Source organism: Notamacropus eugenii, chromosome 1 (assembly GCF_028372415.1).
Source record: "Notamacropus eugenii isolate mMacEug1 chromosome 1, mMacEug1.pri_v2, whole genome shotgun sequence".
Classification (NCBI taxonomy): domain Eukaryota; kingdom Metazoa; phylum Chordata; class Mammalia; order Diprotodontia; family Macropodidae; genus Notamacropus; species Notamacropus eugenii.
The window spans coordinates 175,895,840-175,911,412 of NC_092872.1; the positions used below are offsets into that span (position 1 = coordinate 175,895,840).

Consider the following 15,573-nt stretch of genomic DNA (forward strand, 5'->3'; position numbering starts at 1 on the left):
TACTGCTCAAAATTCAAATTAACAAAGAAGAAAGCCAATCTTTGAAGGATGACTTTGTAGTACTTGGTTAAAATATATTATAAAGAATCAGTCTTTGCTGCATCCAATAAAACTCTTCAAGGAGTCTATAAAATCAAGGGCTGGACTACTGGAAATCTACAGGGTCCCTTCAGTCTCTAAGATGGGTTCCTGCAAAAATTCTTCTCAAGTTACAACATCCACCTTTGCTCCTCTCACATTTTCCAAGGTGGTCCCTAGTCAACTCCCTCATTTTACAAAAGAAGAAATTTTGGTGCAAAGAGATGATAAACTTACCAATCCCACAAGGTTACTACAGGGTAGTGTCAAGGGAACTTTGCCCCTTTTCACATTTCTTTTCCTCTTTCCCCTATTGGCACTGTCTACTCCTGCTGACCACACTCTTAGGCTGAGAAGGCACAGGCATCTTTCTCTCTGTACTACCTCCTGTGAGTAAGAGATTTAACAGAGTATTTCACTAACTATCTCTTCAGTCATTGGTAGGACTTCTTTCAAACCCATACTAATTTATACCAAGTAATTTTTCACATGACTTTGGGATACCCAAGAAATAAACACCATAGAAGAAGAAAAGGGTCAAATACCTCCCAAGCATGTAGCTGAGCAAGGAGTAAAACCAACGTATTCCCAATCATAAATCGTTTCACCGTCTTTTTCATGCCCAGAGAAATCCAGGCCACGTCCAGTAGGGACTTCATCACATGGTTCAAGGAGGCAAGGCCGTTCTGTGGATGGCTTAGGGCTTTCACACTCTTCCTCAGGCAGCTCTGTTTCTGTCTGAGTGAATGTAAGCAGGACGCGACACTTGACCTCTCGGACTTGGATACCTGGGCCACAGGTGGTGCTGCAGGCTGACCAAGGCTCAGGAATAAACCTACAGAAATCAAGAGGCACGGTGAGGTGGGGGTGGAAGGGACAAAGACATTCAGTGGAGACATATAGGAAAAACACCACAATGCCTTTAATATACAGAATAAGGAAAAATGAAGAAAAATACACAGCCAGCTTCATTTAATGGACTTCCTCTCAATCTGTCTTGCCAATGATCTGCTATATTTAACCACTGTACTGACATCACATTAGCAGCAGGGCTGCTTGGAAGTGGCATTTTCCATCAGAGAAAATGGCCATATGATTACTGAAGCTCTGTTTTATAGCTCTTTAAAATAAATCTTTATGAAGCTTTACTTTAAGATTTAATAATAATAGACAATAATACAGGAATTTCTTCCCCTCTCTCCACCTCCTAACTTCCTCCAAACCCCAGCTTTTTCTACAAACAGCCTTTCCAAGTTCTGTTTAATCTTAGCACTCTCTCTCTGAGATTATCTCATTTACTCTGTATATAGCCTACGTGTACCTAGTTCATATATTTTCTTCCTCGTAAGAATGTGAGCTCATTGAGAATAGTAACTGTTTTATTTTATTTTTCTTTGTATCCCCAGTGCTTATTCAGCACAGTGCCTGATACATAAGAGGAACTTAATTAATGCTTGTTGACTGACACATTCTCACTGAGAGAAAAAAAACATTTTACTAAAATGTTCTAAAAACTAAAACTTAAGTGATGGTAGAAGGTATCTTTTTTTTTTTTTTGTCTTGCAGTAGACAAAGGTGTAAGGTTCCTGAATTTTTTTTTGTTCTTTAAAACACTTATATACTCTGGCTGAATAAATTGTCATTTTATTAAGATTTTCTCTCTTTAGCCTTAGAGGCAATTCATTTTTAAAAATACACAAAACAAGGAGAATCAAGTTATTTTATGACACTAAAATACACCTAAGACAGTTGTCACAGTTGAAAATTTATAGTAATAGGATAATAGCAGGATGCCTCAAAAAGGTCACTAACAGTCCAGAAAATGATTTTAAATTTTTTTTAGCATCAGAAATTTTCTTTTTACTGTAAACAAAAGAAGATCACTGTACTGATGCCAAGAAAACAAACATCAGTTTTAAAAAATTATATGAAGTAGGGATGAGAGAAAATCTGATGAAGGAGAATTGGGAAAAGAGAAAAACTAAATCCTACCTTAAAAAAGCCAGGGGTCAAAACATTTTTTTATAAAACAATCACTGAAGAAATGGAAGAGAAAACACAGGTAAAGCTATTAGTAAACTAGGTTATTGTTGCTTTGGGCATCCTGCTAAAGATTACAGCCAAGACACAAAACACTGGCCTGGGAATAAAGACACCTGGGTTCTAGTCTGGTCATTTATTAATCGTGGGAGCTTGGGCAAGTCATATCAACTTTCTGAACCTTAGTTTCTCCTTTTGTAAAATGCAGAGGATGACTAGATGCTAAATTCCCTTTTATCTCTAAGACTTTGTGATTCTGGCATTTTGATGCAACCTAAAAGAAACAAAGTTTATGTTGCTTTCAGGACTACTGCTAACTTGATAAGCTAATGACGTATGGAAGTAGCCACCACACGCTCCTTTCTAGGACTGGTCAGTATGCCAAATAGTCTCTTGCATCTCACCTGCCATTAGCAAGAAACTCTTAAAGGAGGAAAAAATTCTTTGTCCAAAGATTAGCCAACAATTCAGAGCAAGCCAGGGGTAAACCTCTGGGCTGCATCCCCAAATAATTAGAAAAAGACATTATCAAAATGTAGATTTACCAAAAAATGCATTTGAATAACAAGTGTGATCATACACTTCACTACTAGAGATGGAAATACTATTGGAAGTAGAACGGTACATTCTAGGACATGGATCCCCACTCCACAGTGCACTCCTTTCCTTCTTTACTCAATTGATCAACCAGCAAGCATTTCTTAAGCATCCACTATCTCTCAGACATTTTAATAGAACCTAGAGATATAGAGACAAAGAATAAAACATTTCTTATTTTCAAGGAGTTCATATCCTACTGGAAGATATGATATATACATATATAAGCATATACAAAATAATACATTGTAGTTAGGGAGGCAGGATACTAGCAATTGAGGAATCAGGAAAGACTTCATGTAGAAGGAAATTCTTGAGTTGCATCTTAAAGGAAGAGCAGGACTTTAGGAATGGAATATGAGGAAAGAGTACATCCCAGGCATGGAGGCAGGGGCAGCCAGTGCAAAGGCACTGAGTTGAGAGATTGCATATTGCGTTTGAGAAGCAAAGAGAAGATCAGTTTGACTGAGTTTGACATAGAACATTAGAGTATGAAAGAACCTTATAAATCAGAGAATTTAGAGTGGAGGAAGGGCAATAATATATACTGAGGTTAAAAAGACAGGTTGTGATGAGGTCCTGAAGAGCCTTAAAAGACAAAAATAGGAGTTTATAGCTCGTCCTAGAGGCAACAGAAAATCACCACGGTTGATGGAGTAGGCAAGTGACATGTTCAGATCTAACCTGAAGGAAAATAAAAATCTCCCCCAAAAGAGGTGACTGTGTCTCTCTGTTGCTCTCAGTTTATAAAAGGGAGTTCTCACCTCTCCTAGAATAATCCTGCTTAGAGACACACTCAGGGACAGGGTAACATCACTGATATTACCTTCTAGAAGCCCATGTGCGTGGGGCTGTGCATGCCCCCAAAGTGCAACTCTTACCTGAGCTCAATGTTCTTAAGCTGTTCTGTGTCACTGAGTCGCTTTTTTTTCAGTAGTTTGGGGAAGCCTATGGATGCTTTCTCAGAATAATGTGTATGTTTTAAAAATTTGTAATTGAAAGAAATGCTAAATTTCAGGTGGAGGTCAAGATGTAATTATTTTCCCCATGAAAATTTATAGATTCCCTGAAATTTTTCCCTAGACTACATTGGTGTGTGCGTGTGTGTGGAGGTGTCCATGAACTCTAGATTAAGAGCCACTGGACAAGGGGTTAAATTCCCCTCAAGAATTCTATATCATACATACCACTGCTTTTATTTTGTTAGCCATGGTTACCAATGGGTCAGAATTGAAAACTCCAGAACTTTTCTGGCTCCTTCTAAGCTCATGCCAACTTGGTTCAGAGGAGTAAAATTACCTGCCCCCAGGTAATTTTCTGATAGAAGAATCACTATATTACTATTGGCTTATTAGTCACTCAGTTCAACAAATGATCTGGTGTTTGAGAAAAACACTTGAGTGGCAATGTCTATTTACTCAGTTTGGAGAATCTGGTCAAGTTCTTCCTAGAATTTCTCTACTTCACTCTTTACAACAGATGTTGGCACAGAACCTGAAAATACCTTCAGGGTGGTCTTTTTTAGTCTCTTTATCATCCACCCTGCCAAATACGATGATCAAGTGTCCTGTTAAATGATATTTCACGTTGCTTTTGGCAACAATCTTCTTTGTTTGCCTTGCCCAGAAGAGTCTCTGAGCCATCCTTCTATTTAGCGGTGACTTCTTTATGTCTTTCTTTTATAGCAAGTACATCAATATAAATGTAGTTCTGTTTCTCCAGTAGTACATCAAATCCTTTCACATTGGACAAAGCTCTCCCATTTAGAATAGCCTTGCTTAAATAAATATTTATAGGAAATCTGAAAAATGAAGTGATTAAAAAAAAAGACTGGGTCTCATCTCACCCAGGCTTGACAGTACAAAGTCTACTCATGAGCATTGCTTAGATCTGCATGGTAGTGTTTTTTTCACCTGCTCTGTTTCATACCTGGGATAGTTTGTCCCTCCTTAGGAATACTGGTAGCCTTCTGCTCCCAGGAGTTCAACACATTGGGGTCAGACTTAGTATAGACACTTGATCAGCTATAGACCATACTGCAGCTCAGAATTCCCAAGGTCAAGAGATCCACCGGTCTCAGTCTCCATGCTAGCAAGGATTACCAGTGTGTACCACCATACCAATCTAACTATGTGATTCTCAGCACCCTGCTCTTTTACTGCCATAGCCCTTTTGCTGTGAAAGTAAAAGGAGACAACACAGAATTATAGTGTGCTAGAGTAGTGGAAGCAGTGGAAGAAGAGCAGACAGGATACTAACTTTGGATTCAAAAGACTTGTGTTTAAATCTTCTCATGTTTACTACTTGAGCAAATCACTTACTATGTCTATGTCTCAGTTTCTTCATCTGTAAAATAAAAGATTTCAGAGAGATGATCTCTAGGTTCCTTTCCAACTCTAAGTCTTATGATTCTAACTGCTGCTTTTAATTTTTCTTAGTTTCATGGACTGCCATGGCCAAGAAATTTATTACCTAGTGGCCAACCTGCTGGCCAGGACCCTCTATATTTAAGTAGGCTTGTATTCAATAAGCATTCTCAGTCTATCATTAAAAATATACTTGAACATTTTCCAGCTTGGAAGAACATTCTCAAAATTGTGCTAAACCAATATATAGGCTTTTGAGAATCCAGGATCACTTCCATGGCCCAATAAAATATCAAAATATAAATTCTGTGGTGGAACTAATTAGTTATATTAGATTTACCTAAACATCTCAGTTTTTGGATGCTTAGAAGAATTAAACTTCCATCCACACATCTTGACTTTTCACTCTTACAGTAAAATGAAAGAAATAGAGGACAACTGCCATTTCAGATAATGTGATGCAGTGAAGAAAATGCTGAACCTGGAATCAGAGGAATTGGGTTCAAATAATAGCACTTTCCACCTATGTGACCTTGGGAAAGTCATTTAACCAGTTTCCTCATCTGTAAAATGAGGAAGTTGGCTCCTAAGGTTTCTTCCAGCTCTAATATATGATTTTATGATCTTGGACAGTTTTAGGAACCTGTCTACTCTTCCATTCTTGGCATCATGTCAAGTGAAAATTAATTGGGAGCACAGTGGTGGGGGGGCTCATGAGTGTCAGTATTAAAAACTATTTATAGCAACCTCTGCAGAAAGTTTCAGACTCGCAGACTCTGGGCTACAAAACTATAGAGTAGGGTCCAAACCAGATTAATATGTAATTGGGAAATATTTAATAAAATAAATAAAATACAATGCAAATAATGCTAACTTGTGGTTTTCTAAGTCAATTTGCAGCTACGGGGATCTATTCTTCTTTGAGTTTGATACAGGGAACCCTGAGAATCCAGTAGGGAGAAGTAGTTAACAGAACTCTGGGAATCCAATCTATGAGAACAGCAATTGAGAGAGTGAGCCTAGAGAGTCTGATATGCTAGGCACTGGGGATACAAACAAAACAAAACAAAACAATTACTATCTTCAAGGAATTTATGTTCTATTTGGGGGAAAGAACATGGACACATATATACAAAACTGACACAAGGTAATTTTGGGGAGGAGTGGAGGCTTTAGTAGCTAGAGAAATAAAGATATGAGTTTGGAAGGAAGCAAAGGATTCTAAGAGGCAGAGACAAGGAGGGAATACATTCCAGGCCTAGAGACAACCTTGGAAAAGGCACAGAAATGAGAATTTTCCTTTCTAAGTCCATATGTTTGAGAAATGCTCATGAAAGGCCTTTTTTCTTTTCATTTTTTACATGTATATGAAAAAAAAGTGTATATTTGGGGGAATTCAGCTCACCAGGCTAATGCCTAGGAAAATACCAAGAGTACTGGCCCTCAAAAGATTTGTTAACAGAAGACTTGCTAACAACAGTATAAAAAAAGGGATTATATTAAAAAAAAAAACCCAAAATACTGATTTTTTGTCCACAAGGAAATTCAAGTCAGTATGTGTAATGTTATTGGGATACAAGATCTTCCCCATCCATTAATAGGCATCAAGTGGAGCCCATTAAGGGAAGCTTGCATAGGGGAGGCTTGTTTGTAGCAAGGCTTTCACATCTTTTGTTTATTTCTAATTAGACACTGAGTCATGAAGGATGTGATGCCTTCTGGCTCCGAGAAGTGTATATATACTCTGAGGTGAGGGTTTGCTCAGATATAAAGCCTCTCTCAATCCAGTGATGTATGTAAGGTGTATAGCAATATTGCTTTGATTTCAGGCACAGCCCTGTCTGTTGGTCTTTATTTCTCTGAAATTCAGGGTGCTGACTTTTCCCCTGAACTAGTGAATATAATTTAAAAAGACTGTTGACCCCTTAAGCAGCTATGTTTCCTAGCAAAGCAGATCTAAGAACCTGTGCTAGCAGCCATCCTGAGTATGCCAGTGTGGTTGCCTTTTTGGTATAGAGTAAAGAATACTAGTCAGAGTGAGAAGACCTGGGATTCAAATCCCAATTGTTAACTATCTGTATGAACCTGGATTAAACTTCCTTTGGCCTATAAAATAGGGAAATAATGCTTGCACTAAAATTCATGTCTCCAACACTGATTGTGTGATTGAACTCAACTTCTATCAGAGTTTCTTAATCTGTAAATTAAAGACTTGATGCTACCGTTTAGGGTTACTGAGAGAGGGGGAAAACACATTGTAACCCTGAAGCATCATCATAATTATACAATTTCTGAGTACAAGTAAGTTAGTTCTTTTTTCAATCTATATAATTTGTGAAATAGTTCTCTGAATTTTTAGAGTTAAAAAAATCCCATTCCAATAGTTTACACAGGCCAAAAAAAGTGGCCTGTTTGGTTCAAGTGTGATAGCAGCATACCAGAAATTAGACCTGTTGAATTGAGCCAAATGAATTCTTTAGAGCATCCAAAAATAATTTATGGTGCATTCTTCTGAAGCCTTTTATTCCTTGGTTTGGAAGAAAAAGCTAAAGTATACCACAGATTTATTAATAAACTCAAAAATCATGAGCAGTTTTCTTTGACTTATAGCAGACCTATATACTGCAATTAGGACTTCCTGTTCAACACTGGTATTTGCTTTCAGATCCCAAATGGCAAAATGAAAAAATTGCCAAAGGCATTTAAAAGTCCCAACCTATGACTGTCATGGCCAGTTGTATAAATTAGTGGTTTACTAACATCACTGTCACCAAGTTACAATTGAATTTGATATCCCTTGCCTTTATAGTGGGATGGGGCAAGGATTCTCTTTAAATAAGATTTCTATAATTTTTTTAAAATTGTATTTGAGAATATTATCTTGCTACATTGCCTAATGCTGCTCAGAAAACGACTCATGCAGAATTAAACTCCTGATGAAATTTAGTTCCAGGAAAATGTTTGTCTCTGTAGACAAAGTTTTTTGCTCTCTTTTATTGGAAAATAAAAATTTTGTAATATGATCTGTTTCCCTTTTTAGCCCATCAAAAAACTCAGTCAAATTCTGATTTGATTATAATAATCAAATTATCTCTATTATGTGGTAGCCTCTACTCTTTCTGTGTTCTTCAGGTGGTTCCTCTCCTGTTTCTATCCTAAACTGTCCTACCTTAACAATATTTTAAACTAACTGACTGACTCTTCACGACCTCATCTGGGGTTTTTCTTGGCAGAGACGCTGGATTGGTTTGCTGTTTCCTTCTCCAACTTATTTTACAAATGAGGAAACAGAGCCAAACAGGGTTAAATGACTTGCCCAGGTTCACACAGTTAGTGTCTAAGGCTGGATTTGAATTCAGGAAGAGGGGTCTTCTTGACTTCAAGTCCAGCACTCTATCCACTGCGCTACTTAGCTGTCCAAAGGAATCTAACTAATAGTCTATCTCAAATCCTTTTTGTAGAAGGTGTACTAAAAATGTTAAGTAAATAACTATCACAGCCATGGGAGAGACTTTTAGTGGAGGTGGCTTTGGCATCATAAGTTTTGGTCTGGACTTGTGTGGGGAACTTCCAGGGTCTGGAGAGTCATCGATAACTTGGAATCTTAGGTGCCTGAGACACTGAGAGGTTAAGGTCCATGGTCACACAGCTTGAGTATCAGGGGCAAATCTTGAACTGATCCCATTCTAATCATGTGTGCTTGTTTCCCAGTTCATTTGTGATGAAATTCCTATGGGTTCTCATGGGTCTGAGTTCCTCCTTTGTACCCACATGCCCAGTAATGGGGTTTGCTACTCTACGCTTTGGTTCTTCAGTGGCTGGATTCATGCATGGCTCTTGAAACCTAGTATCCCCGTGATTGAGAGCCTGACACCTGTTGCTAGATTATCTCAACTGACTTGTTTGTTTGCACCTCTACTGACTACCTGCCATACCTCTACTTACACTGACATTCTGAACCTTGAAATTATTTTGAACATTTTGCATTCTGCCTGCTCCCTCTCCAGTCTCCCAGTTTCATACCTACTTTCAAATGAACATCCCTACATGCCTTGATAACTAAATGCCTTGCTTATTCAGGCCCCCAGCCTTTCCTACACTATAGATCTGCTACTTGGACTCCAAGTCTGAGTCTTCTCTGCTACTACTTAAGCACCAACTTGAACAAAAATGACCCTGGCAACCCATCGTTTTATATCTGCCTGACTCTTCAGGATGCAGCAATTTTTCAGTAACTTCTTTGCAGTTAAAACATGCTTTCAACAAATGACTTTCCTGTGAATACCAGTCATGATTCCCAAGTTTCATTCATTTTATACTGTTTCCCCAATTGTATTCAGTAGGTTAGATGCTGGAAAGCTTGTTTTATTTCCCACTCTGAGCATATGTTTCTCCTGCTTGCCATCCAGCCTCTCTTCCATTTCAATCCTAAGACTTTGTTCTGATTTGAATCTGTGTTTCCCCTCTAACTCTTTCTTTGCTCCTATCCTATAGCTGGTAGGTGTTTATCCTTTCCTTTCCTTTCCTTTCCTTTCACCTCTCCCTCGGTGGGCAGAATCCTTCAACACTGTCCATTTATTCTTTCTGGCCCTGGTACAATTCTCTCTTCCCTTCAGCCCCTGGATTTTCTATATGTAAATTGTCAGTAGGAACCACATCTACTTCTCTGTGTCTTCTCTCTTATTTGAACAGGCTGACAAAATGAAGAAGTCAATTCAGAAGCAGGAGGATTAACCTGATGACCACATAACAACAACAGGATACTTTGAACTTTTCTTATGGCTTAAATTTGTGCTTTTAGCTTTCTCAGGAGGCTAAGATCCACCCCTGCACCCTCCCCTCAACTTAGGGATTTTCCTCTGATTAAGTTAGATAAAGCATTACAGAATGTTAGAATATAAGGTGACCTTACTGATCATACAGTCTCAGGACTGGAAGCAATCTCAGAGTTGAGTCCATCTTGCTAATACCCAAATTTAAAATCCACTTAAAAGAGAAATCTTACATAAAATTTATAATAATAACAATATTAATAAGTTAACATTTACTATGTGCTAGGCACTGTGCTTTATAAATATCTCATTTGATCTTCACAATAACTCTGGTGCTATTATTTATTCTCATATTTTAGATGAAGAAACAGAGGCAAACAGTGACTTGACCAGGGTCACAAAGCTGGTAAGTTTCTGAGGCCAGATTTGAACTAGGTCTTCCTGATTTCACCTAGTGCTCTAACTACTGAGCAACTCTGCTGCTCTCTAACAAGTGATTATGTGGTCTCAGCTGGAAGATCTTCAGTACTAGGTAACTCACCATCTCCAGAAGTATGCCATCCCATTTTCAGAGAGCTGTTAGAAAATTTTTACTTAGAATGAGCCTAAATGTGCATTACAAAAGCTTTCACTCATTGCTCCTAGTTCTGCTCTCAGTCTAAGCAGAACACAAGACTAATCATTCTACCCAAGAGTCCTTCACATGCTTAAAGCCCCCTCTCTCCCTGGAACCTCACACCCTGTCTTCTCTAGGCTTAACTCCCTCACTGTTGGCCTGTCTCCATTTTGTGCTTTCCCAATCCCATTCCTTGGCTCATATGTTACTTCTTCTGAATGCCCTTCCTAAAATAAGGAGCCCACAGCTGAACGGAATGCTTCACAGGCATGGGCATGTTATTACCAATGTAGGGCAGGGCCAGGATGATGACTTTTCCTGTATTGGACCCCAAGCCTTTCTTGACACAACTGAAGATCATGCAGGCTTATTTTGGGTCATATCTTGCACTACGGACTCACACTGAGTTTGGGATCTGCTAAAACTCCAGATTTTTTTCACAAAGGCTGTTGATTAAATGTAGCCCATCCTTTTAGTTTTACAATGAAAATGAGACACTGAGAGATAAAGTGCTGTACTCAGACTTACATGGCTAGTTAGGAACAGAGCCCATACCACATTCCAAGTCTCAACACCAGAACTTTTATACTATGTTTGCTGCCTCTCTGATCGGCTGTTTGTTACAAATGACAGAGAAAGAAATTAGTACTTTGGTGGTGGAAATAAAACAATAAGATGATATACTGATGGGCCCTAGCTATATTTAGAAACAAGGAGGAGAAAGGCAAAGAGAGGTGTCCATCCTAACAGGAGTGGCAATGAAGAGAAAAGTCAGGAGCTGGGTTAAAAAAAATTAAAGCAGGGGAGAAAAAAAAATTGGATTAGTGAAGGCTTCTAAAATGCTTCTCTTCCAATAATAATAACAACGGTTCACATTAACATGACACTTTCCTCTGAACAATCTTATGTGGTGCGTAGTATTAATGTTATTAATGTGGCTATTTTCAATATAAAGGAATATAAGTTTGGCATGAGTACATAAGGTATGATCAATCAATGTACATACTAATTTCATGGGTTGTATGAGGGTTCAGGCATTCATTCATCAATCAATATGCCCCTAACATTATCTAGTAAGATAAACCATAAAGAGTGTGACTTTTGAGAAAGTGTACACTGTGTAACACCTACTCTTTCAGTTTGAGACATAGGAGAAAACCCCATCTGGATCTCTCCCACTCAACTCCATAGTGCAAGTTACCATAGCATTCAGTTTGTCTTCCACATCTGAGAAGAGATGGCAAAGTACAAAATTAATCCAGGTGAGAAAGTCATATTTTAATTCCAAGGCTTGACTTGTGCTCTCCACATTTATCAATTGCATAATAATGATGATGGTAGCAATTTGTCAACAGATCAGAAATATATCCAGAGAGTAAGGAATTAAGAAAGAACTGGTAGAGCCCGAATGCAGATCAAAGTTATTTTCTCTTTACTTTATTTATTTTTCTTGAGTTTTTTTTTTGTCTGTGTTTTCTTTAACAGAATGACTTACATGGAAATGTGTTTTTCATGACTACACATGTATAATCAATGTCAAATTGCTTGCCTTCTCAACAGAGGGAGGAAGGAGGGAAGGAGAGAATTTGGAACTCAAAAAAGAATGTTAAAATTGTTCTTACATGTAATTGGGAAAAATATTAAATAAGAAAAAAGTCACCCCATTTGTCCAGTCTCTCAGATTTGTAACTGAATTGTCATCCCTAATTCCTTACTCTCTGCATATATTTCTAATCTGCTGGCAAATTACTATCAGCATCATTATTATTATATAATTTATATATGTGAAGAGTTTTTGTTATTTTTCAAATGTAGCTAAAAATGATACTAGTAGGGAGCAGACAACATTAAAACTTAAGAAGTACTACATACCCAATCGATAGAGGAACTCATAAAATAGTATTTTTATGTTATTAAATGTTTTTCCTACATATTCCATTAGCAGTTGTATGCTATTTTTATAAGTAAGAAATTGGTAAAGAAATTCTAATTCATACAACAACCATTTATTCATTGCCTTCTATGTTATGCACTCAGGGTAGATAAGGCATTGTCCTTGTCTTCAACAAATTTATATTTTAATAGGGATATATGCCACACAGAGACAGTTATAATAAACAATATCATCTGCCATATGCAATAGAGAACTTGATCACATTAGGCAGCTCATAAGCTTCCCTCCCTACTCCTTCTTAGGATTTTTTTTCCTTACCATTCAAGCCATTTTTAAAAATGCTTATCATGAGAAGAGGACTCCCCAAGGTTATGAGGAAATAGGCAAAGGTTAGGTGAGAGTTTTTCCTGATTCTAATTGGGGTGTGTTTACTGAAATTCTACCTGTTTCTCAGGGTTATCAAAGTCAAGTGCTTCCTCCTCCATGAAGCATCTCTTGATCCTCTCAGGAGACTGACTTTTCTTTCCTTTGAACTCTTGTAGCATTCTTGTGGCATTTATCATGTTCTATTTCATGTATATTTTATCTCCTGTTCCTTAAGATCAGAGTCTTAAATCTTATTCATTTTTTACTTTCCCATAACATATAGCATGAATACTTACTTCCTCAGTAAATATGTGAACAAATAAGTGTGTGAAAAAATGGGATATTCATTGTGTACTTTGTAAGACAGTCAACAACTTTCAGTGACTTTCAATTTAAATTATAATATAAATATTACAAGCAACAATAATATTAAGCTGTCATTACTCTTATAAAGTGTAATATGCTAAACAAGATAGAAAACACAGAAAATTGCAGAAAAGGTCTAGCCCAACTCTTTCATTTTTATAGCTAAGGAGAAACTATGGCCTAGAGAAATTACATGATTTATCCAGTCATACTAATGGTTAGGGACAGAACTGAGACTTGACACCTATCTCCTAAGAATTTGGATTATGTAACTTCAGCATGTTTTTATTTGCTCTTTTCACTGTATCCTTTCCTATTCCCCAAAAGGGCAGCAGCATCTAGTAAATGGAGGCAAGCAATGAAAAAGAACACTGCTATGGGAAGAAGACTTTTACTATAGCTTCTCCAGTTGCTGGCTCATGGAATACCATTCAGAGCACAACGATACAAGATATTTTATTATTTCCTTAAAGCATTAGAATCCACAGAATACTTGGATCCTATAGTCCTCTGATCAATTCCAATGTCCCAAATGGCTTTACAGGAATGGAAAATTGACCTTGAAACAGAGCTTAAGTCCAAGGATGAAAACACACAAAAAAGCCCAGAAACTGATGTTGCTCCTTTTTCTTAAAATTAAATGAACTTTCCAGGCCCAATTTATTTGGTTTCTTCTCTAGAGAAAAACCTTTCTTGAGTTCCAGTGAATCATTGACATAAGCTGTTAAGAAGGGATAGGGTATGTCCCAAAAATTAGAGACAGCAGGATACTCACCTGGAGGTCAATTAACTCTTGCAAATCACCAAGGGACACTTATATTCTGTCTTTATGAGTCACCTATACCATCCTAACATCCAAATCTGATGAGCTCTATTTCAGGACCTCATCTTTCTTAACCCCTTAGAAATCATTTGATGTTCCCTCCTACCAATTAACACCTCCCATGGCTTCAGTGATACTGCACTCTCTGAATTATTTTCCTATTTCTCTAAATGTTTCTTCTTTGTCTCCACTGCTATCCTTGCCTCTTCTTTTTTTTTTTTTAATGTTTTATTATTTATTATGTATTTCACATATATCATCCTTATAGGATCACAGATTTAGAACTGGAAGGTATATCAGAAGTCTTCTAATCTAAACATTCCATTTTACATGTGAGAAAACTAAGCTTGCCTCCTCTTTTCAACTATTGCCAAGGGCTCTGTTCTCAGCTTTCTCTTTTTCTCTTAGTAACCTCATTCCCTTTCATGGACCACCTATATGCAAATGACTCCCAAATCCTGTCTGTAGATTTAGTCTCTCCTGAACTGCAAACTCATATACCCAACTGCCTCCAGTATCTCTCCATGTCAATGTTGGTATCATCACCTGAAACATAACAAATCTGAAAGTGGGTGTATTATTTTACCCCATGTGCTTTTGTTTCCAGTTTCACAATTTCTGTTAGTGTCACTATCATCTACTCAACCTCCTGTGTTCAAAACTTCAAGATTACCTTGGACAGTTCCTTCATCTTCACCTCTCATATCTAGTTCTCAAATTTTATCAGTTCTGCTCCTGAAACATCTCTTGTGTTGATCATCTTCTCTGTTCTCATGGTCACTTTTGCAATAGCTTAGCAGGTCTTCCCATTTCTACTCTTTCCCCACTTCAATCCAGTCTTCTTACCAATGCCAGACTAATCTTCCTTATCTACCAGTCTACTGTGTCACTCTTCTGTTCACATCTTCAACACTTTTTTTCCTGCCCAATAAGCAAATTTCAAATTTTTTGCCTAGTGTTCAAGGCTCTTCACAATTTCACAGGATCATGAACTCATAGACTTAGAAATGGAAGAGAACTTAGAAGTCATATAATTTATCCTCCTCTTGACAGATAAGGAAACTGCCACAAAGAGATTAATTGACTTGCTTAGGATCACACTAACAGTAAGTTTTGGAGGTACAATTTTAACCCTGGTCTTACTGATTCCAAGTTCAGCACTTTAACTGCTACGTGATACATACCACTCTATCTTTTCAGCTTCATCTAATTATTCCCCTACTCCAATCAAACTGGAATTTCCCCAAAACATAGTCCATGATTTTGTGTCTCTATGTTTTGGCTTCTATTGCTTTCTGTGTCTAGAAGAAATACCCTATCTCTTTTTACAGGCTGTATTCCTACCCATTCTTTAAAATCTAACTCAAATACATCTTCCATAAAAGTCTACCTTTATGCCTCCTGCCAGTAACTCCCATTCTCCTTGGACTTCAAATAATACTTATTTTTCTGTACCACTACAGTATGCTTCTTTTGAAATAATGCGTTACATATTTTTCTTATTTTGTATCTTATCTTTTCAGGTGTGAAAACTATGAAAAGCAGTTTTATCTAAGCTTTCTATCTCTCCCAGTGCCTAGGCAATGCTTTGCACACTGAAGGCTTTTAATAAATGTTTGTTGAACCTAATAAAACACATCTACTAAGTAACTCAG

The 15,573-nt window shown here is 37.5% G+C and overlaps 1 protein-coding gene across 8 annotated transcripts in view; it reads right to left on the minus strand.

Moving 5' to 3' along the window:
- ADAMTSL3 (ADAMTS like 3) overlaps positions 1 to 15,573 on the minus strand; it is a 562,343-nt gene that overhangs the window by 122,452 nt on the left and 424,318 nt on the right. For all 8 annotated transcript variants that reach the window (XM_072619353.1, XM_072619328.1, XM_072619322.1 and 5 more), the window contains exon 16: positions 624 to 913. In XM_072619353.1, coding sequence (XP_072475454.1) covers positions 624 to 913 — 290 coding nt within the window. The remainder of the gene's footprint in view (positions 1 to 623; positions 914 to 15,573) is intronic.